Here is a 23,850-nt window from a genome sequence, read left to right as displayed (position 1 = left end):
ACCCATGTCTCCACCTTATTTATATTTTCAAACTGCTTCTTTCCTGATACCCAAGAGCAAAATCTACCTTGATCCAAGTCCAAGTCAGAAGTTCCTGGGAGACATCATGGTCTGGCCCAGTACCATATCAGACCCATGATTCAGCATCGGATTCAGATGTTGACATTGAAAATGAAACACATTATATTCAATGAGCCTAAACTGCTCCAAACCATCATAGAAAGCCCTAAGTTAAAAATGGAAAAATATTACGGATGCTAGGGTCTTTCACATTATTGTCATAACAAATGAGCAATCTCTCAGTCTAAATATGGCTATTTTTAGGAGATTCCCCATCTAAAATGGACTTTTATGCAAACAATCCAATAGAGCTTGACAACTTTTACAAATTATGGATGACTCGTTTAACAAATTAGGCTTCTCACATTGAGATATTTCAAAGTTATGGTAATAATTAACATTTCAGGTCACAGAGAAGAAAAGTCATACATCTAAGTGGAATAAGATACATTTCTTACATAGCATCAGGTAAAAGAAAGAGAAGGAGAGAGAGAGAGATGCAGGGAAAGAGTGAGGAAGGGAGAGAGGAAGGAAGGAGGGAAATGTTTACCATCACATAAGCTAAATGTATAGAACTTTTTTTAAAATAAAGTAATTGAAAATAAAACGCTCAGGATGCTAAACTTGACAAGTAAAACCTCAGTTACTTTTAATTTTTTGTTTGTTTTTTAGAGCAGGGGGAGGGGCAGAGGGAGAGAGAGAATCCTAAGCAGGCTCCATGCCTGGTGTGGAGCCCAAGGCGGGGCTGGGTCTCACAACCGTGAGACCATGACCTGAGCTGAAATCAAGAGTCAGATGCTTTAACCACCCAGGTGCCCCCAATCTCAGTTACTTTTATTTTTTTTTAATTTTTATTTTTTTAATTTTTTTTACCAGTTACTTTTAAAACAAATTCTTAACTATGGACCTTACAGCATATGAAATTTACTTTCTTCATTATTATGTGCAAGTGTCTATCCTCTTCCTTTTATTCACTTTTTATAGATCATGTATTAAATACAAACTGTCTAATGAGTCTAATGAAAAACAGTATCCTTGAATACATCAGTTATGATCCAAGGATACTGGATGGTTGGATGGAATATAAAGTGGATCTGTGAGAGGCAACTTTTTACCAAAAGTAAACTGGATGGACTTATGAAAGTCACAATATAGATAACTTAAAGCAAATAACTATCTTTGCAGTAGGCAACCAACAAATATGGCTGAATTTAGAAAGACTATGTCTGCTTTGTGCTTTTACATGATGACTCTTATATTTCTGAGATCCTAGCCTATTTAGTTTGAAGCTGAAATTAAATAGGGCGCATCTGTTAGGGAGAACCAAAGCATCACCTGCATCCCTGGAAATGAATGCCCACATGAAGTGCAGCACATGGACTATGAGGGAGGGTCTGTAAGAAAAAGGCTTTTCTTGGAGTATTGGCATAAGCAATAGTCCTTATGGCTGGCATAAGAATGAAAGGTTTTTCGAACAGAGATTGTTCCCTGAATGACCCGGTACAGAGACTTTAGTAAAGCACTTGAAGCCAGAGAAGTCCAACTCTGATAACAAGCCCCATTTCAGACAGTGGTAGGGCTCCCGGCTAACAATGGACTTTGTACCCAGCCTTTCCAGACGTTTTTATCAGTTAATTAAAAATAATACAAAGAAAGTACACTTTGTGATAAACTAACAAAGAAACTCAAGAATAATCTCTTTCACTAACTGGCCTTCAAGGTACTATTAGCAGTCTCCTCCAGTGAGGTCAATGTCCCTGCTCTCTCTCCTGCAGCCAGTGTTCCCGTGACTAAGTTCCCGAGCACCTTGTGAAAACGCAGATTCTGATTCTGGGATGCGGGAGGTCTGGGGAGGGGCCCGCAACTCTATCTCTACCAAGCTCTGCATTCAGGTCTGTGTTGTTGATCTATGGAGCACACTCTGGGAAGCAGGGCATCTGGGATGCATCTCTCTGCCCTGTCCCACCTATGCCCCTGCTGCCTTCAGGTTTCAGCCTACCCCTCCGTTCCTCTGAGCAGACTTTCCAAAGCCTCACATACTACCCGGACATTCCATACGTAGCCATTATCACACTGTATTACAATGATCTCTTTACTTGTCTGAGTCTTTTGTGCCTTTGTGACCCAGCTCCTAAGAGAATGTCTAGCACATAGTAGGATATCAGTACATATTTGTTTAATCGATGAATGATTTATTCTTATAGTGTACAATTCAAAATTGAACCTCAGTGGTAGTATAAATTAAACCTACAGGTAATGAGCTGTCAAACTCTGGATGTTACATCAGAATTGTCAAGGGTCTGCTAAAACAAAGGAGGGCGGGATGGAAGCCTTCTCATCGGTATTATCATCTTAAATACCACACCACTGCAGCACAAAATATGGTCCATTCCATGCACTTGTTTCATAGCAATGACCCGAAAACTCGGAAATGCAGAAGCTCAGGCCCCACCCCAAGGCTACTAATCAAGCTTGATGTTTTAATAAGATCCCCAAGTGGTTCACCTGGTAAAGGTACGTGAAATCCACAAGTGAGTAAGCCTAATCAGTCCAACTCCTTGTTTGGGTTTAAACTTCCAATGCGCATATGGAAGACCTCTGTGCTGCCTTCCTGGGATAGAGCCGGATTGACCCCAAAGTCACTGAAGACAGCTAGCAGAAACTGAAGTCATCTGGGGGTGGAATCAATCAAAAAAATAAAGAAAGAAAATAAAGAAAAAAACTGAATAGCACTTTATAGATGTTTGGAGAGAAACTACATACTAACTGATGATCAAAATCTTATTTTATAAAACAGACACTGTTCCTTAACATCAAATGCTATTGTTTCCAAAGAAACAAAGTACTGCAAAAGTATTGCCTTATCTTCCACTCAAGTACTGAAGCACCAAAACAGGCTTGGTCTTTACTTTCTGCATAATTAAACCTGATGTGAATTAGCAAATAATGGATTTTAAAACTCACTCTCCTCTTACCAAATTTCTAAAGGAGTGTCTTTCTTGAAGGGTTCTAAAAATTATCAAATAGAATAACTTAACATTCCCTCCTCTAATATTAATCACTGGGAAAAACTGCAGTCTGTTGAGTAGCAAGTTGTAAGTAGCTAAAATAATATATAGATTTTTTTAAAAATCTACAAAATCAATAACTTTTCAACAGATTCTTACAAAATGACTGGAAGAAAACATAATAACAAGCATGAATTTAAACTGAAAAGTCAGGTCGTTATGCCAGAGTTCTTTTTTTTTGTCTTTTTTGCAGGATGTTAATAAGAATTTAAAAATTCATTATTATGTAGGTCATTCTTAAAATCTACTTCAGTGGAATTTTAAGGAACAAAATGTCTTGAGTCTGGATTCAATCATAATAAGAGAATATTCAACAATAACTATAACTAAATTCAATATCCAGCAGTTCTCACTCAGACAAGTTCTTCATATTTCATCTTCTCTTCATTTGTCACAAACCATTAAAATACCTTCATCCCTTTAATAAAGTGAATCATAATACAGTAATTATATGAATCATCCTTTGATTTGAAGAATTCCAACAACTACTGATAGTTTGACAGTGGAATGAATATACTTTGAAATGAAAAGATGGTTTATTTAACTTCTTTTCCCTAATTCAAACAAGATTTTGACATTGTGATCCAGAATGACTTCATCTAAAACCTACAGAGAAAAAGACCATAACTGAATTGTGCCAAATTTCCTCAAGAGTGTAGCATATGGATAGGGATTTCTGGGATCACAACAGATTTGGCTACCCAGCTTTTTTATATGTTTATGGCATTAAAAGTAGATTTTCTCCAAATGAATAATATCTAATCAATGAATATTTAGTGAACAGTACCAAATGTACCAAGTGTGGCGCGAGGATAAATAATAGAGTCCTGGACCTAATTTTACATAGCACATAATTTCTAAGTCAGCAATTATACATAGGGGGAAAAAAAAGAACAATACACATATAGCTTAATAGTCAGTTCAGAATGTCCAGAAGATGGTTCCATTTATGGCCAGAGAAAACCCAGAAATATATATTTTTTAATCCTTAACTTTGCACATTTTCATCGCTTTGGCATGACCCAAGGCCAGACGAAGGACTGCTAATTCCATTTTTCCTTAAATACTAAGATAATGCTATTGGGTGGCATATGCTTGGAACCATTTCTCAAATAGTAATGAGGTATTGCAGTGGTCCATTTCAACTTCCTTAAACAGACAGATCAGTCTGTGCTGTGGAATTGAGCTACCTGATGTCAAGGAATAGTTGGAAGTTGAGGTGCAGAGGGCAGCAGTAAACTTGACTCTTACCCTGTCTGCCCAATAAACCAATCTAATTTACTTCCCCTCCATACAGAAACATACCAGTTCCTCAATGAGTAGGAACCCAGAAATTAGAACCTTATCTCCAAACTGTGTTTTTCATTTTCTATGTGCTAAGCCACTACTTTAATGAGGATCAAGATCTAAAGACAAAAATGCAGCCCCCAGAAGAATATCTGTCTCTCTAGAATGCGTAAAAAGAAAAAAAATCTTCTAATAGGGTCAGAAGAGTTGAAAAGAGAGAGTTTCCTGGCCTCTGTTCATAAAGGCAGTTGCCCTAACATGCCTTCATGTTTATTTCAAATCCCACTGCTGAAACCTTTAATGTTAAGTTAGCATTATGGGCAGCATTCCAGACAAATGAGATTTATACAGATGAATAAATTGGCATATGTGATTGCTGTATTCGTCTAAATAATTCAATATTTTTATGAGAATTATAAGTCACCACTTAGGAACTACAGGTTCTAAAGATTAATTGACCCTAAAATACATTTTTAGGAAACAGACTGTATTCTTCTAAAGCAATTATGTGACATTTATTATTCCATAATCATAGCAAAATTTTTAAATGTTAAGGAAACATTTCAAGGCAAATTTAGAATTTAATTTTATACAGAAACAATTTTGGGAGAAGTAAGAAGGCTTGAAAATGACTATTTTCAATTTCTTTAGTTAAAATACCATTTTCCCTATGCGGATCATGCCTAATAAATTTTTACTTACCTATGTTCCTACAGTAAAACATATTTGTACTTAATAATGCTGATGGTTTCCTACATTTACAATTAAAGATTTATCAAATATTTCTTGATTTAGTAGCAACATAAAACAAAAACAAACATTTATCTTGCCTGAGATGGTTAAATAATATGTGAAACTGTCTTTGATTATCTAAAGAATAATGTATTTGAGGGACCTTTAAAAGGAATGGATGTGCAAATAGTCTCTAAGGTGGCCCCATCATCTCCCCTTATGGTCACTGTGTTCTTGTGTAGACTCCACTGGACTTGCTTCCAACAAACAGAATAGAACAAAGAAGGATGTAATTTCATGATGACATGACCTACAATTATAAATCTGTCTTGCTGAGAATCCTTCCCTTTGTGGCTTTAAAGAAGTAAACTGCCCCACAGAGGGTCACATGGCAGAGAACCAGTGGGCAGGCGACCAGCAAGTGTCTGAAGTTCTTGGTTCCACAGTCTGCAAGGCACATATTCTGCCAACCCATGGGCTTTATCTGATCTTTTCAGATAAAGAGTAGAGTCGAGTCTCAGATGAGGCCCCAGCCTGGACCACACCTTGACTGTGCGTTTGCTGAGGACATATCTAAGCCATGTCCGGACTTCTGGCTCACAGATGTTGTGAGATAATAAACAAGCATTGCTTTAAATCTCTAAGTTTGCAGTAATTTGTTACACAGCAATAGATAACTGATACAACAGAATTCTCTACTTTTTTTTTTTTTTTCCTTTTTGCAAAGCAAAGGAAATAAACTCAGGCTGCTTCACTTCGATCTACACTTTGAAAAGAAATCTAATACATGATTTCATTTTCATGATTTTGGAAATCTAATACATGCCCATGAAAAAAATAGCAACCACTCCGTTGAATAAAAAGCCTAGTAAGTCCTTCAGAAAACTAGTTGGTGCTTTCATTACAATTGCTCACCTCTTCATAGTCTACCTAATGGTTAGACGATGTTACTTGCTAATGATTGGACCATACCCAGTTTTCTTTTGTGATTTCTGTGAATATTAGCCTCTAATGCTTCCCAAAATATATCAGATAAATTGAATGTGCAAATTTGTGCAAGCACTGTTTACAATATTCTGAAGTTATGCCTAAGGTGCAGGAGAAAAGAGGTGATATTGTTTTTTGTTTTTTTGTTTTGTTTTGTTTTGTTTTTTAAAGATTTTATTTATTTATTTATTTGAGAGAGAGAGAAAGCACATGAGAGGGGGGAGGGTCAGAGGGAGAAGCATACTCCCTGACAAGCAGGGAGCCTGATGCGGGACTCGATCCAGGGACTCCAAGATCATGACCTGAGTTGAAGGCAGTCACTTAACCAACTGAGCCACCCAGGCGCCCCAAAGAGGTGATATTGTTACACATGCATGAAACTGTAACTACTTTCTCCTAAAGAACAGTAGAAACTTGGTGGCTACCAGAAAATCAGGGTAATCGCCCACTTGAAAATGCTTCATGTTATAAATGCACAGTAAATAATTCAATTTCAAGAGGACTCACTATGGTTTCTTAGTTTTTAAAAAAAATTAAAATATGAGGATGAGGATTTCACCTCATCCCAAATAATGCAGTCTTTAAAATTGCTTCTCTCAAAAATTTCAGCAGATATATTTTAATTGAACAGTTACATTAATTTCCATTTTATCTGCCACATATGGATACACAGTGAAACATAGTAAAAAATCCAGGGAAAGAAGTAAGAAGCTGTTCTATCCTGAATTCCCAGAGGAGTGTGCTATATCCCTCCATGGCACTCATGTATGTGGTGTCAAACTGTGTCTTTTCAGGTATATTTTACACAACCTGCTCACAGGCATTGTACCTTTTCAAACATCTCCTAACTCCTCAGATGATGAACTGTGCACAAGAGTCAATGCATGAATATTTGCTGCTAAATGAATTAAATGAACTGGCAGGGGAAAATGTCACAATAAAAGCTTCAAGAAACTACTTACCAGCATTACTAACCAGAGAGGGAAAGAATTCAATAAAATATATGAGGCTATATCAGTTGTGTAGTTTTGGGGTTTTTTTTCAATTTTCACTAGTTTTATTCAGTGGAACCTCTCACACAATGGAGAATCATTCAACAACTACTGATCAACACTTAGTTTATTGCTGCCTAACAAACCACTCAAAAATGTAGTTTAAAACAACAACCTTTTTATTACAGTCTAAGAGTCTGTGGATCAGGAAGCTAAACTACATAAAGGGGGTAGCTTTTCTCTCCTTTAAAGAGTCTGGTGCTTTGAGAAGATCTGAGGGGCTCAGGGTGACCTAAATGGCTGGCATCTGACTCATCTGGAGGTTCCACCCACATGTCTGAACCTGGCCTGGAACAACTCGAAGTCTGGGTTCAACTGAAACCGTCTACAAGAAAGCCTACCCTAGCCTCTCTCTGTGCCTTGGGCTTCCTTACAGTAGGGTGGTCTTGGGTTACTTAAACATCTTATGTGACTGCTCAAACCTTCCAGAATACACGTCCCAGCAAACAGGGCTAAAAATGCATGTCCATCTATCAGCTCCCATGGAAGTCCCAGAGCATTACCTATGCCCCAGTCTTTTCTATGAAGCAGTCACAACCATGCCCAGATTCCTCTTTGTTGGAGGAATACCAAAGAATCTGCAGAACAGACTTTCCACCAAAGCCTTTGAATGGCCATTCGGAGTTGAGCTTCTTCCTTGTTTTATTTCTAACACTCTAGCTCATTTCATAATGTGAAGTAATAAGAACAATGTTTGGAAAGTATTATTTTAAAACATTTGCCTATGAGCAATTTGAATTTTGGGAACTATTTGAATTGTCTGGGTGATTTCTCAGGTAATAAAATAATTTTGCTGCTGTGAACATCCTAGTTAGGTACCTGAATAGAATCTTGTAATAAAAAAATATCTACAGCTTTCATTTTATGGTTGGATTGATGAAAAAGCTTCTATTATGCTGTCAAATAGTCTCTCTTTTGCTTTTTTCTATTAAGTGGAATGTTTTCTCTTTCAATCTCTTCCTGACTTTGTGCACAATATGACCAAGGTGCAGTATCTGTCCAGTTTCTTAAAATTCATAAACTAATCAGCAGAACCAAACAGTGATATATTTTGCTAAAGTCTTCTAAATTTGGGAAACAACATCGGATTTTAAAAATTGCTTCTCTGGAAAGGTTCAGAGATGAATAGTTATTTCCTTCTTTAAGTGGCCAGTTTAAGGAAACACACATCCCCCACTGCAAGCTATGGAGTAATTACACTGCTGTTTATGACTTTTCAAACCCATAATTACCCATAAAGAAGCATATATAAATAAAATACTCTGTTTATGGTTCCCGTATAAAAAGCTGTTGTTCAGGAACGAAGATATCAAACACCAAAATATTTTATAAAATTGGTATTTTATAATTATCTGACTTACAGCCTCCTGTATTTTAAGAGAAAAACCATGAAGTTTTCATAAGCGAGTTGCAGCATGGTCCTAATTTCAAGGCTCTTTGAAAAGTAAAATCTAATTTTCACCTATAGGGTGAAAGTGGGACCGTATGAAAAAGAAAATTTGTTGCCAGGATTGTTTTTGTCAGTAAAACATTATGAGCACAAAAGCTTTTGGATTAAGGTATTTACATGCCTTTAATCTTGTTCTCATTTACGTGCATCTTGGAGGGAAAAAAAAAAAGCAAGTATTTTCCTGGGTTTTCTCTCATATTCCTTTCTTCCCTTGCTTTAACAATTACCCTGTTTATATATAAATTTCCTACTTTTTTTTTTGCATGTCCATTTATGAGTCACACATGATGAAATGTCTGATTATTCTTTATTTAACTAGGTGCACTGTGGGATATCTTTTATCTCAATGTCTAAATTACTGTTGCCATATAATAATAGTGCTCAGACTATCCAACAGTTTCCACTAAAGATCCATTTTTAGAAAGTAATATTCACTTGTCCCTATATACTTTTTTCCTATATAGTACACAAAAATTGTATAACAAAATGCATTCCCAGAGGCAATGATTACAAATTAAATTATTAAAATGTTCTTTACACAATATCCTTAAACATATCTGGATGACAACTATCATATCCTCTGCTAATAATCACTGTGATCATTCTTAGAAAACGCATGCATCCTCTTCAATGCTGACACTTCTTTGGCCCCTCTGATTCACCTGCTCGGTCCACAACAAGCACCAGCAACCCTAGAGGACAACCCTTAACCATTAATTGGAGAAGTCAGGAGAATTTGGTTGGACAGCTGCTTGGGAAACCATGCTTAATAATTTACCACATTAAATGCATCACATATTATCATGTATTTTTAAAAGTGTACGATAAGAATAGGTTCAAGTAACTCAGAACGGAGGCAGCACTGCATAGGCAAGAGTGAATTGTAGTAATTTGGTCAAAGGTAGAAAATGGGAACTCTCAAATATCATTGCATGTTTTCCTTGCTCTATTGGAAGCATGAATTCAGCTACTTCCTCTGGACCCATGCATTTCAAATGTCAGGCCATTAAGATAAATTAATATATCTGGATGAAGATAAGATTTTTTTCCCTGAACCCTATCTATCACAAGTTAATTTTTCTACAATTCTTCATCTACCCTAGTCTTGACTTGGGGAAAAAAAAAGGGAATTGCTGAGGGCTACGTAGTACCTTAGCTGTACTGTTCTAGTATTATTCATACAGTCAAGTCATTAAGGAAATGCAAATTTGCACTGCTTAGCTTTTGCACTTTTCTGTTTAAAGTGGATACCGTGAGAAAATTAAACATCCATCCAATTAACATGTAATATTGGAGAAGTGAGCATCATTTCCTCCACAGGGATGCACCATATTTCTGACAAAGACCGTTCGCCAAAAAGGTGAGGAACAAAACAGCATTTCAAATCTTTGGGAATCTGTATTTGTCTTAACTGTAGTTATTTACTGGTCTTAGTTTTCTTTTCCTGTGTGGACACAGCCGAATGGAAGCTAGGAAAAGCTGACAGCACCAACACTCACGTGGTGGAACCAAAGGACAGTGAACTCTCCAGCCACACATCTGCAGTGCTGCCCATCTGGACCAGGAGACTGGGACAAAGACGGACCCCTTCGTCAATGTGAAGACTCGCTCCTGCGATTAAGACCTTTCAAACATCTCTACCTTTATGAAATAATTGAGGAACATCAAAAATTTTTTAATCCCCAAAGCTTTATGGAAACATTTTAGACTTTTATTATGAAGAAGTTCAAGTTCTTAATATCACATATGAAATATAAGATTAAAGATTTGGGACTATAAATATCAAGGGATTTTGTTAACTTTCCTCAGATTTGGAAGCACTTAGATTTGAGAAAATTATTTGTCAACAAACAAAAAAGTTTAGGTACTCTTATGGTATGCTTGTTTTTGCCAAAAATGTAGATAAATAGCCTCCTTTGACTCCTGGGAGGTAAAACTATATTATACATGATTGGTCTGTTTCATCCATTAAGTCATAAGAATAAAAAATATCAACATATCTAAAGATTGGAAAGCCAATGAACTGAAGGGGGAAATTAAGTCCATGGTTGAGCAGGTGAAAAACACAAATAATCTATATTCATCATTGAAATCAAACTACGCCCACAAGGATTTTGTTTACTCAGACTTGAATTCCCTCTTCTTTACTGGAATTTTTCAGACACGTTGAATAAAAATGAAAAGTTTAAAAATTCTAAACTGAAGTGATATGGAAGGATTAGTTTTTTCCTAAGTGACTTCTAAAATTTCAATATATATTGAGACACTTCGTGGGACAAACAGAACGTATCTGAATTGTCATAATTTGCCAACCTTCCACAGAGCAGATCGGAACCAGAGACTCGCAGCTCCAATGGGCAGCAAGATCATGTGCATTTGCATGTGGTCTCTTTCCCCACGACTCCCCTTGGACTTGGGCTGAAGCCCCAGCGCCAGAAAGCACAGTGCCCCACACCTTCATGCCCAATGGCTCCTAGCAGCCAGCCCAGTTTTCCCTACAGGGAAGGAGAAATCCTGTTTTTAAATGGTTTAAGATTCAGATCGACCTTTTTAAAATACAATTGTTTCTCTTCAGGCAGAAGATCACTGCTTATCTAGTAGGGTGTCTCTGTGATTCCCAAGGTTAAATATATCAGAGTGCTTCTAAAAACGCCTCTATGGAAACTAAGTTCGAGATCTCTATTAGGTAGCTGATCTGAACTAGAAGGACAGCTTTGATTAGAAGCTAATTACTAGATGAGAAGGACAAACTTGTCAATGTTTCCTACCAGCTCAGTGTCTAAACAGTGTTGTTGCATGCGGTACGAAGCAATCACCTCCTTTCAGAGTGGCTTGAGCTGAGAGGACAACTTGCCAGTTACATTTTACTATCCACCTGCTCCGCTCTTCCTCTCCGTGACTCCTCAAACTGGATAGAAGCACCCCGATCTCACAGGACCTGGTGGAACAGCAATTTGTATCTCGGCCATTCTTTTAGGCCCCTGTTTATTCCCCACACGAAGCTGCTGCAGCAACAAGAAATCTGGATGAAGTGTGTTGTTTCTTTTGATGTGCCAAAGAACTTTATATTCCATCTACTCCTGCTGCTTTCCTCCCACATTCTCCACCCTTAAAAAAAGAAGAAGAAAAAAAACAAAGACAAAAACAAAAACAACTAGACAGGAGCAACAATTTGTGACAGAATGGACAGTGTCATCTAAGAGCTAAATTCAGCCTCTGAGATTAAGCTCCAGATACTACCAGGTTTAACTTCTGGCTACGTCACAGCTATCTGTGAGAACTTGAGCACATTCTTTAACTTCTCTAAACCTCAGTCACCATCACCCTGTTTGTTGAGAATGCTAGTTTTGCCCATGATGTTGGATTGTTGTGGGAAATAAACAAGATAAGGATGCTAGAGTCATCAGCCTAGGGCTTATTTATGGTAAAAACTTAATAAATGGGTATAATTCCATGAGAGTGGGGAATTTAATACAGTGATTTTGTCCCTGGTGATAATATCCCCAAAGAACTGGATATGGGGTGAGTTAATGCCTGAAAAGAAGTGCCACAAAACCAATAGGGAAAGGTCGTTATCCACCTTCTCCTTCCCAGTCTGACCATGTTGCTGAGTCCTGTGTGAGAGTCTATAGTAGTGATTGGTGTTTGTGATCAGAAGATAATGAGTATTTCTGCAAATCAGCAATAACAAAAAACAAATTTTCTTTATAGATTAGTCTAACTCTGTTCCTATACATCTTCAGGATAAGCATATGTCATTGATTCATTCTTTTTAAAAGTTATTCAGACCGATAACAATATAAACAGGAACCAGAGAAATAATTTAAAGTTGATGTTGTCAAGACTTTCATTTTTTAAAGGGAAGTATTACTATGAGTGAGGTGCTAGGCTAGGAAATTAGTTATATTTTGTGTGTAAGAAAATTTTTCTTTGGCAGGAATTAGTAATAAGTACAATCTCACTGTGCAAGCTTATCATTTCTGGGGGCCTCATCTTATGCCAAAGGCTGTTGGATGTAATATTTATAATCATCTGGTCAACCTGCAACACCCAGGCAAGACATCCTGTAGGGTCACAGAAGATAGCTCCCACCCCATTTGTACATCTCCTGTAGCAATGTGCTGATTGCCTCAAGCAACTCCTGCCATTGTACCCATTAATAAAACACTCTTCCTTATAGAGAGTAGAGATATTTTTGCATAAAACACCTATGTACAGATCCTCATTCTCACCCCTAGAGCCACTCCAAGTACTGGATAATAAGACTCCCCTTCCACATGCTGATTTTTATCTGATTAAAGAATCTTGCTGTGTGTCCCCGTGTCTTCTCTTTCTGAAGGCAATCATGTTGACACACATGGAGCACAGTTTCATATTTTATTCTCCCCATTCAGTCTTCTATGTCTTGGCACTTGCCATGTTTGCCTTGTCTGCTAGCTCTAGTTCAATATCAAGGCAAACTTTTACCCGACTTCCTCTCCCTCCCCAATCAATAAAAATACTAAATTTGGCTGAGTGGGTAAATGCAGGTCAGAGCAGAAAATAACAGGGACACAGAAAATGAAAACAAAGCCAAGTATCTAGAGGGCAGGGCAAAGGGCCCCATCTTTTAAAATGGACTGTGAAGGCACGACTTTGCAATGCCTTACAAACTACTTTCCCCAAGATTTATTTTTTTAACCAAGAGGGTTCCAGGAGATGGAAGATCATTACAGTGGTTCCTCCACTTGTCCTCTCAAAAAGGTCTGTGCACAAAAGGGCTCAAATCCCTCAGGGGTAACCTAAGGGGATCCACTCAGTCTAAAACCCAGCACATGTAAATTTTTAATCTAAAATAGGGAAAAACTTCGAGGTTTAGGAATGGAACATTTTCACTCCAGCTGAACTTATGTTTTCTACTTTATTTTAGCATTGTTCAATAATTTATTCACCTTTCTAGAGAAGCATGTAGATGTAATAAAACTGAGAATTTTATCATGCAAGATACAAAGTCTGCTTATAAAACCCTTGTGAGTGTTGTTCACCAGACAATTTCTATGAGACCTCAAGTGAAGACTATGTTAATTTTACTGATTTTCTTATGGTTTTTTCCCTGCGATTTTTAATGAATTGTCCCCATTTATTGAGCATCATCAAGCCCTAGGTTGGGTACATTTATATGCATGGGAGTCTTCTGATTTCTTCCTTGTAACCATGTCATGAAAGAGATACTAAAATCCCTACTTTAAGTAACTAGGGTGATGTCATGTAACTAATAAATGGTGAATCTGAGGGCCAAACCCAAGCTATCCTCAATTGTTCTTTTAACCATTTTATGATATTCTCTATTAGGCTTAAAATTAATTTCTATTTCAATATTTTTTAAAGAAATCCTATAAAGAGATAGCCATATTTAATTCAGTGGGTTCCCTAACCATACGATTAAACCCCAGAGCAACATATGCCTAATAAAGTATAGTAACACATGTTATGTAATTGTTGATATTTACAATCAATAATTATTTTGTATTATTTGAAAATGAATTTTCTACTTCATTTAAGCATATTCAAAGTGACAAATGTGTTTATTTTCTGAAATCCTGAAATTAAAACTTTGTTCCTATTTAAAACATAAAACAAAGGATCTGAGATGTATAGGAAAATGCACAGATACAATCTCTCTTCCTCCCCAAGGCTGGGAATAGATGGGAGCCATCACCTCTTCTTTGGGATCTGGTGCCTTCACTAATTTTTTTTCTGAATCTGGTACTTTCTATCTCATATTCTCATCCAAGTCCTAGATCAAAAGTTACAAATATTCTAAAGTTTATTTCATCATAAAATACTTATTTCTTTAAATTCACATCTTCCCACCTGCTCCATTCTCTTTCTCTTTTCTCTCCTAAGGAAGAGTCATTCAGACTAGTCTTTATCCCAGCTCCAAGTCATTCATTAATCCATCACAATTTGACATCTCTCCCTACCAAGCTATTGAAACTACTCTTGTAAGGTTGACAAGAGCGAATTGCTAAATCCAATGACCTATTCCTAGGCTTCACCCCACATGTCCTTTCTGCAAGATAAAACAGACCTGACTAATTCTGCATCTTTCTTAAAATCCTTCCCTACACCCTTCAGATGATCACATTTTCGTGATTCCTTCTCCCTTCCCTCTGCCTCTGCTTCTCCCTCTTCCTCCTCTCACTTGCGCATTCATGCCCCACCCCCTCATATTTTTACTCTCATCCCTTGTGCTTCTCTGTCTCCTTCCCTGGTCCCTTTTCTGCCCAAATGCTTAGATGTTGTTCCTCCTCAGGATTCATCTTTGGCCTTCTCTCCACATAATTTGTTGTGGTTAAGTCATCTAATCTCTGTCCACAGCTTTCCAAATCAAACCTACATGTAGAGAGTGAACTTCACTACCAAACTCCCTCAACCAAACTCACATGGCATGCTATCTACTGTACATCTTCTGCTATCATTTTCTACAAAAATGAACTCCTTGTTTCTTTCAACAATGCCAGTCCCAACTTGCTCTTCCCTGTGTCTCTTTTCTCTTTCGATGGTATCAACTCCCATAATCTCACCTTTTACAAATCTTGAATCATATCCTTCCTCTACAGTCAGTAAGTTTGGACTGAGAAAAGTCCCTGGAATCTTGCTTTTCTTCTCCACTTCCATAGCCACTGTAGTCATTTAGAATTTTCTGCCCAACATGGTAGCCACTAGACACTGAGGCTATTTAAATTTAGACTAATTAAAGTTAAATAAAATTTAAAATTCAGATCTTCATTCACTCTAGCCACATTTCAACTGCTCAGTAGCCACACATAGCTAGGAGCTACCATTTTGGACAGGGTGGAGTATAAAACATTTCCTTTGTCATAGAAAGTTCTGTTGAAGAGTACTGATTTAGAGCCATCATATTACCCCAAAGGAAGACAGCAGATTCTGAATTGGTCTCTCTGGCATTACTTCACCCTATCCCAGCCTATTATCACATTGCCATTAGAGATAATTTTTGTGAAAAACAAAGCATCCCAAATGAATCCCCCTTGATTAAAATTCCTCTCTGATATTTTTTCATCCACAAAATAAAATTCGAAGGCCTTAGCATGGGATATATGATCCTTCACAATTGAGCACAAACACCTCCCCAGAGGTATCTCCTACAGCAAGACTTTTTAACAGTTGTTAAATCTACGTGAAAGTATGTGTGGGCTTATTATACTAATCTTTTCATTCTTTGGTATGTCAGTAATGCTCATAATAAAAGAAAAAGACAAAATACATTAAAGTGACAAAGTGAACTTGATCTTTAACACTGCCCAGCTGTTTGACCTTGAAATAGTTAACTTCCTGTCCTTGCTTTACTCATTGATAAAAATTGTGATAAAATTACCTCATATAGAGATGATGTAAAGATTAAATGAATTAGACAAGTTTCTGACTTCTAATAAGCTCTAAAGCTTATTAAACAGCTTGTGTTGAAGCCTGTTCCAGCACTTAAATCTATGAGTGATTCAAATCATTTTCTGTGAGAGCTAATACATTGCCATGATCATTCATTTACATCTCAGTTCAATTTTCTTTTCAAATAAACTAAGTCAGTGATAGTGCAGTAAGAAAGAGCCTGATCGTTTCTGATGGCAGTAGAGACGCAAAGAAAGACCCCTGAACTTTGGGTCTCCCATGGGACACAGTCCCCGGAAATGCCACTTCCAGATGCCAGAAGACTCAGCCAGGGGATAATAAGAAGGCATGAAGACACAGTTTTGACTAGAGCCCATTTCCCCTCCTGGGAGGGGTGGAGCTGGTGACATACAGAATCCCCATGCATTTCCACAGAACTAATTGTTGCATTCACCCATCACATATTATGTGTGGATATGCTACTGTCACTGCTAAAATCAGTTAACAGTACATAAACAGATATTAAACTTTTATTTTTGCAAGACTTTTTTTTTTTTAACCATCTGTGGTAGCTTATACAACATTTTGTTTATAAATGACTGAATGTAGAAACAGACTACCAAGAGGTGGCGGGGGGGCGGCGGGAGACAACTATTACCTTTTAACACTTGAAACAGCCAAGAAATATTTTCCTGTATTCCAATAAAATACATACTATAAATCAGTAACCATTTATTACAAAAAAGGCAAATGTTTCCAGTTTTAAAGAATCAGAGGAAATTTACATTTCTTTAAAGAAATTCCATTATTTGGACTATATTAGTATTTCCTTTTTCCTTAGATAAAACTTAGATTTAATGTTTCACAGCAACTTATAATCTAAAATGTTAAAAAATAAAATATTATTGACATTATAATTACTTCCAAACAGAATAATAAGATCCTCTTGAAACTAATGCCTAAATTAAGCTTTGTCATAATCTGTGACTACTTAGCATTTGTACCTTCAAAAAACTGTATGGATGTCAAGTAGTTATTGTAGTAATATAGAAATAAGTTTTAAAAATGGCTTATCATTACAATGAAAGAAAAGTGAAAAAGAATTAGTGATTTCCTAGGATTAATAAAGTGAACAGATGAAGAATAGACCAGAATCATGCAAAATATTACAAAAAGCGAAAAGGTCTTCTCTAAAACCAACCATGTATTTTTTTAAAAAGTCTAAATTTTGGCCATTTATATGGGCTAAAATCAGAGACAAAAATAATGAGGCTGGGGCTCCTCTAATAAAGTAATTGATCAGTCTTAGAAAGACAATCATTCAGTTTCTGCACTCATATCATCAGCCCATTACTGAACATTAGTATAATGACTCAGTTCTACCTAAAAGAAAGAATAGGCATAGCCAGTGGGCCCACTCTTAAACATTCAAAACTCTGGTCTTTTCCGCATCCACCTCCCTCTCTCCGTGTCCTCTTTGGCCATATCCCTTAACCCTTACATCCAGTTGGTTCACTTTTCATCTAATTCCTCAGTCTAGTCACTACATATTTGCTCCCCTGCCCTCTGGCTATGTCCTGTTGCCGCTACCACTTTTTAAAAATATCTTGAGTTCCATTCTCAACAGTTGAGCAAATGAGATTATTATGTATTACAGAGGCACGGAAACTGGAAGGTCTTTGCACCTGAGCTGTCCCCTGACAACTAGAACAGTGGTTCTCAACCTTTGCCACACACATGAGTCACCAGGGAAACTGGACATCCCAAGCCCATGACACAAACCAGATCAATGAAATCAGAATCTCTTTCAGGGCTAGGGGATTTCTTCAAAGATCCCCCAGGATAATCCAGTGTGACCCCAAGGACCATTGATCTAGACTAAATGTTTACCGATATTGAAGAAACATCTTTGCAGTATAAATCAATATAAAATAAACAACAAAAATGTTTGGTGCTGAATTAATGTGATGTTGATATACAAGATGAAGATGAAGCAGGAAACTAGGACTTGAAATTAAGGCAATAGGTCAGACAATTCAAACCAAAACATTCCCTTGTTTGAAATAGCTATCTGTATATTTGTTCTTGCATATTTAATCTAGCAAGAAAAGATATCTTAATGTATTATGATTTATATGTGGGGGAGCATGAGGCTGAAAGCATTGCTTGATCTCCTTTCCCTCATATTTTAATTCACCTTGCATATGCAGTCACCATCTTCACCTAATTAAAGTGATTAAACCAATGTATAACAGCAATTATTGAAACTTTGTGGTTATGCCCTATATAGCTACTAATTTGACCCAGTTACAAGTTCAAAGTAAAAATATTCATTCTTTAGTCTATAAAACAACAGGCATCTAATATTAAGATAAAATTTGGGGTGTTTCCTTATAAAAATAAAACACAAATCATAAATCAGTAGTCACATATAGAGCAAAAATATAATAAAGAAAAAATCTGGGTCATAAAAATGATTATGATCGTGGCTTTGACCTTATAAATGGCCTTATTAATGGCAAAAGTGATCATCTGCAAGGTTAGACTGTTTGATTTTGCAGATTTGAAAATAATAAAGTGGTAGAATATAAAAGAGCTGTATTTGCAGATGTATTCCACAGTTCTGGACAGTGTCATAATACTTACAATAGTACTTCATCAACAGCAAAATAGTATTTTAGTGGAAAGAACTGTTAGATATTTTTCTTTAAAAAAAAAAAACTATTTTTTAAGAATCTATAGTGCATGACACCAAAATAAATAAGAATCTAAGAAATGCCTTGTTTTCAAACTGCACATTATGTAATCTAAATTCTATGTTATCAAACTGGTTACTGTTTGTGTTTCCTGCAAACAATACAGAAAGCTTCAGGTATCACAACTGTTGTATACGCCTAACACTGGCAGGGTTATCTCTTTGGTCAGTGATTGTTAAATAAAAATAAGCAAGAGAATCTGCTTTAATATGAGATTATAAAAATTAAAATATGAGAATGCATATGTTCATGAGAGTATAAAGATTAGACTTTGTGCTGACAGAACTAAAATACAGATGACGTAATGATTTATGTTAGAATCTAATCTCAAATCTGCTTTCACTGACCATCTGTCTAAAGGTATACTAAATAAATAAAGTTAGCAGTAACAGAAGTTCACCTGTTCACACAGAAATTTATATTTCCTAAGTATCACAAGTTTTTATAATACACATTTTCAAGAATGCTTAGGAGCTAAAGAATGGCATATTTAACAGAAAATCTTTACGTTAAAAAATCCAGCATGTTAATAATATGCATATGTAATTTTGTATCTTAGACTAGTGTACTCTTTTTTTTAGAATAGTGTATTTTTTAATAATACCACCCAACTTGAAGTTTTTTACAGATTTGTTAGACTCTTATTAAGCATATATCAAAAACATTATTTTGAATAACACCGTAAACTACAGAGAATTACTGTCATAATTCTTGCTACCTGATTTATGTAATATAGCAGCTTGAATGCTATAATATAAATGATACATGCAAGGTTTTGTTGTTTATTTTTTCATAAATCACTTCCTAGATAAATGTGCATATTTCCTTTTAAAAAATTAAACCAGTTATTTCTTAGAATATTAGGAAATATTCTTGGATACAAATTATTTCTATTATATGTTGTAATACAAAGGTTTGTTAAAGTAAATCTAAGTTGTATTTGATCTCCAATTACTTCGGACTCAAGACATTATGATTGTATTAGATCAATATTAAGAGCTTTTTTTTTTTTCCAGCATAATGGGCCAAAAAAGCCTTTTTAAAAAGTTAAATAAAAATTAAATTTGATCTATTTTAATTTTATACATATATGCTATGTGGCATTTTTCTTAATGGAGTGAAGAATATAAAACTAGAAGGTAATAATAATACATGCCCTAACTTTTAAAAGTTAGAAATCATAGCATTAATCATTTGATTATATATGGGTATAATAAAAATATATGTCTCCTAAAATATGAATTCTAATAGTTTGTTTAGCTCATATGATTAAATATATTCTGTCTATAATTCTATAAATATATTTATAAACTATCAAAATTGGATCTTTTTCATGAATATATTACCAATCCCAGAAATATAATGCATTTACTTTTAATGTAGCCTAGGACTTTGTGGCTACCTTAAAATTTGGAAAATTTTGCATGGAATGTATATTTAGAACAAGGCCCCTGATGATAGTCCCCTTTTCATAATTATAAGTATGTTTGAAATCAGTATGTTTAGAAAGAACTCATACACATCCTTCAAATGTGTACAAGTAGCATGTTAAGCCATGTAATATAATTTGCATGTGGATATTTTTGTGACTTTTGCAGAACCATAAAGAAATCATATGTTAAACTAAGAAACTAAGCACTCAACTTGTGAGTTATTAGCCCAAAAACACTGACACCTTAGAATTGAAACTGTAATTTTTGAAAACAGTTACTGTGGGATAAATATGTCAAATTAACAAATCTAACTGAAATCACACAACCAAGACATAGCTACAAGACATCATGGGTAATAAATTCTGTGTTGTGGTAATGAAAAACTCAAATGTCTGTATTTACTTTTCCATGTGAGGAAGAAATCCTCCTAAGAAGCAATTAATATTTTTATGATACACTTTTGTGTATACAGGTAATTATGACTCTTTTATACAGAAACACAATCCAGAAGTACTTTACAACATGACAAATTAGTTTAACCTACACTATACCTTACTATGATAATATAAATATCAATTTGGGATTTTGTTCAGGTCAGCGAGAAAATAAACATTTATATATATTTAAAATCTGGGTATTTGAACAAAGATATATTTGACATGTTTATTTGAAAATATGCTGCAGTCTATTGACAATGAAAACTATCTTTTAAATACTGAACCTATGCAAATTGGAATTACTAGAAATTTCTATAAAAGTTTGCATTCAGGTAAGCAAGCAAATTCATATTATTACAAGGTACCACTTTTAAACCTAACTATACTAAAGCCCTTGCACCTTTTTCATTAGTAGTGGAATTAGTGTTCTTATCTTTACAATTCTGATGCAACATATCTTGTCAAAATAAACAACTATGCAATAAATGTGCTAGTCATTCACCAACTTCTGCCATTAAGAATAATTTTGATCCCCAGGCATGAATTATCGTGGTGGTTAAGAAAAATAGGTAGAAAGTTTAAGAGCCATTTATCTAGTGAAGTAGCATTCCAAGTTAATGTTGTAAACTCAACATTACTATTTGCAAAGAAGATCTGTTTCTGGTCTTTTAAAGAATGTTGACAAAGCAAGTTTACTTTGAGTTTAGCTTAATTGTCAAAAGCACAATCAATCCAAAGTAAAAAAAAAAAAAAAAGCCCTTGAACTATGTTCATTTTAAACAGGTATCTCTTAGCCCAGTTCTCTTGTCAAAGTATCACAGAAACCTTTGATCCACACCACCCTTGATTACACTTCCCCAGTACAAAGTAAGTGAGGCAGAAGACAGTTGTTCGGTCCCTGTGTGGGGCTGGGGGACTAGTGAGGAGAAAGGAAGAGAATGTGGTGTATTATTTATTTTGAAAAGCAATACTGTTTTGTTGTGTTAAGAATTACCCTTGGAATGAAACATAAAGGCTCATTGAAATTCTGTCATCATTTCTTCCCTACTAAGAGATCACTGCAGTATCTTCAACAGAGCTGTCAAGCAAATCTCATTTCAGCACCACGGACAGGGACACTTCTACTAGCATAGGCACCCATGATTACTTTGACCATTTCTTGAGAAACTTGGCATTCTCCTCTCCTTTGTCGATCAGCAAGGATTATATCCATCATTATATTCAACAGGAAGAGGTTGAATATAATACACATGATTAAGGAGATCAGTATTTTTCATTCACAGCATCTAGCACTTGCCATTTAGACGTTCTGAAGAGCATCCTGGAAATTAAAGCTAATTACATAAGGTGTCTGATAAATAAGTTAACACTGATCATCAATCACCAGATATTTAATTAAAACTTTCTACTCATAGTGAGTCTCAGATCAATCATTATACAAATGTCTAAGAGAAAACAGGAAACTTCTGGTGAATAAATATGCTTAGGTAGGCCTCCATACTTTGCAAACAACCAGAATTACCCCTGTAAAACGGGCAAAATGCTTTTCCGTTCTTCCTACATAAACAACTACAAACACTGTCTATTGTCCCTCTGGTCAACCAACTTAATGATGTCACTATGAGAGAGATCATGTGTGCAGGTCCATAAGCCAAACCACACATGCCTGTCACCGACTCTGGATTTATCTGGGGTCACCAGGATGCAGTCCCATGTCTGTCTTCCCAGCAAGCTGCATTCAAATTCCATTTTTCTTTTTTTAAAAAGGGGAACAGAGTTTGAACCAATCGCACAGCCACAAGAGTTAAAGCATCAGCTTTATGATCTCAGAACACCAGGGTCTTCCCTGAGCTTCCAAGGACTCCCAGAAGAAGGCACCGGTCCACAAGCAATCCTTGAGGTATTCCCAACTCAAGCAGCAAGTCAAGCCCTTACTACAAAAGCAACAAGAGAAGTAACAAAACCAGCAGGAAAGGAAAGAAAACAAAAAAAACTCTTTTAAAACTCTACAAGACATCTCAGCCAAACACACACAAGACAGAAAAGCGCAAGAAGGGAGTGGGGGAAATCCACTGTTCCTACCTTACAGTCCTCAGGACACGATTTCACCGAGTACTCCTCCGACTGTAAGTACTTATGGAGCACACTCTCAAACTCTTCGTATTTCTCCTGAGCGTGGTGGTCGTAGTCTTGGTAAGCCTCGACGCACTGCCTGCAAGTGGTCATCTCGCCGCCCTCCTTGAGCACCACATCCAGACTACAGTTCAAAGTGCTGGGACTGGACAACCCCGAGAACAACTCCCAAAGTGTGTAGGAATTACAAAACGAAAGGTAAAAATCCGACAAGTTCCAGAGCGGAGCTGGATGCGTCCCCCTCACCGGCTGCTCCTCCCCCGCGGCCGCCACCCCCCGACTCCAGTTCCTGGCGCACACGGCGTCCGCGCTCTCCACGGTGAAGCACTGGCCCGAGGAGGCGCCCTGGGGGTAACAAGTCTCCAGGCGCCACACGGGTTTGGCAGAGTTTCCTAGAAAAAGCGCCTTGCTCCGGTTGTTTTTGCCTCGGTTGCCCTTGCCGCCGCCGCCGCCGCCGCCGTCTCCCGGGGAGGGGGGCAGCGTGGGGGACGAGGAGGCGGAGAGGAGTCTGTGTGCCTGGGCGGCGGGCGAGGACTCCCCCATGCTCGCCAGGAGCGCGGGCCAGGAGGGCTCGTGCTGTCGGTGCCTCTGCTGCTGCTGCTGCCGCCGCTGCCGATGCTGCTGCTGCTCCTTGTCGCGGGTCCGGGTCAGCTTGGCCTCGGCGCAGAACCACAAGTGATCAGAGAGCAGGACTGTGAAGAACAAGAGAGATGCCAGAGACAGTCGCCATTTCTGAGCCCTCTCCGAATCGATGAACGGTTTCTCGTTCTCCCGGGGTGCTGCCAACCAGATTTTTAAGCCGTCGTCATACTGCCGACACATCCAAGCACCCCTGGTCATATTTTGGGAACGCACAGCCCTGGCCGACTCCACCGTGAGGGCTCCTGTGCCGCCGTCACAATATGCATGGACTTAAAGGGTTTAATTTCCTTATCCCCTCCTCCCGGTTCTCTCTCTCTCCCTCCCTCTCTCTCCCTCTCTCTCTGTTCTCTTTCTTTGCCTACATAAATATTACCGGGCTTTGGAGGAAGATCTGACTTGCTCCCGACCTAATCACAAGCCG

The 23,850-nt window shown here is 37.1% G+C and overlaps 1 protein-coding gene across 1 annotated transcript in view; it reads right to left on the bottom strand.

The window, feature by feature from the left end:
- Positions 1-23,627, bottom strand: part of NALF1 (NALCN channel auxiliary factor 1) — a 607,715-nt gene extending 584,088 nt beyond the window's left edge. Inside the window, exon 1 of the mRNA XM_021696027.1 lies at positions 22,737-23,627. Within this exon, the coding sequence (XP_021551702.1) occupies positions 22,737-23,627 (891 nt within the window). The remainder of the gene's footprint in view (positions 1-22,736) is intronic.
- Between the last annotated feature and the right edge of the window lie 223 nt (positions 23,628-23,850).

The sequence above is a fragment of the Neomonachus schauinslandi genome, chromosome 3 (genome assembly GCF_002201575.2).
Source record: "Neomonachus schauinslandi chromosome 3, ASM220157v2, whole genome shotgun sequence".
NCBI lineage: Eukaryota > Metazoa > Chordata > Mammalia > Carnivora > Phocidae > Neomonachus > Neomonachus schauinslandi.
This window is presented reverse-complemented; position numbering and strand designations above follow the sequence as displayed.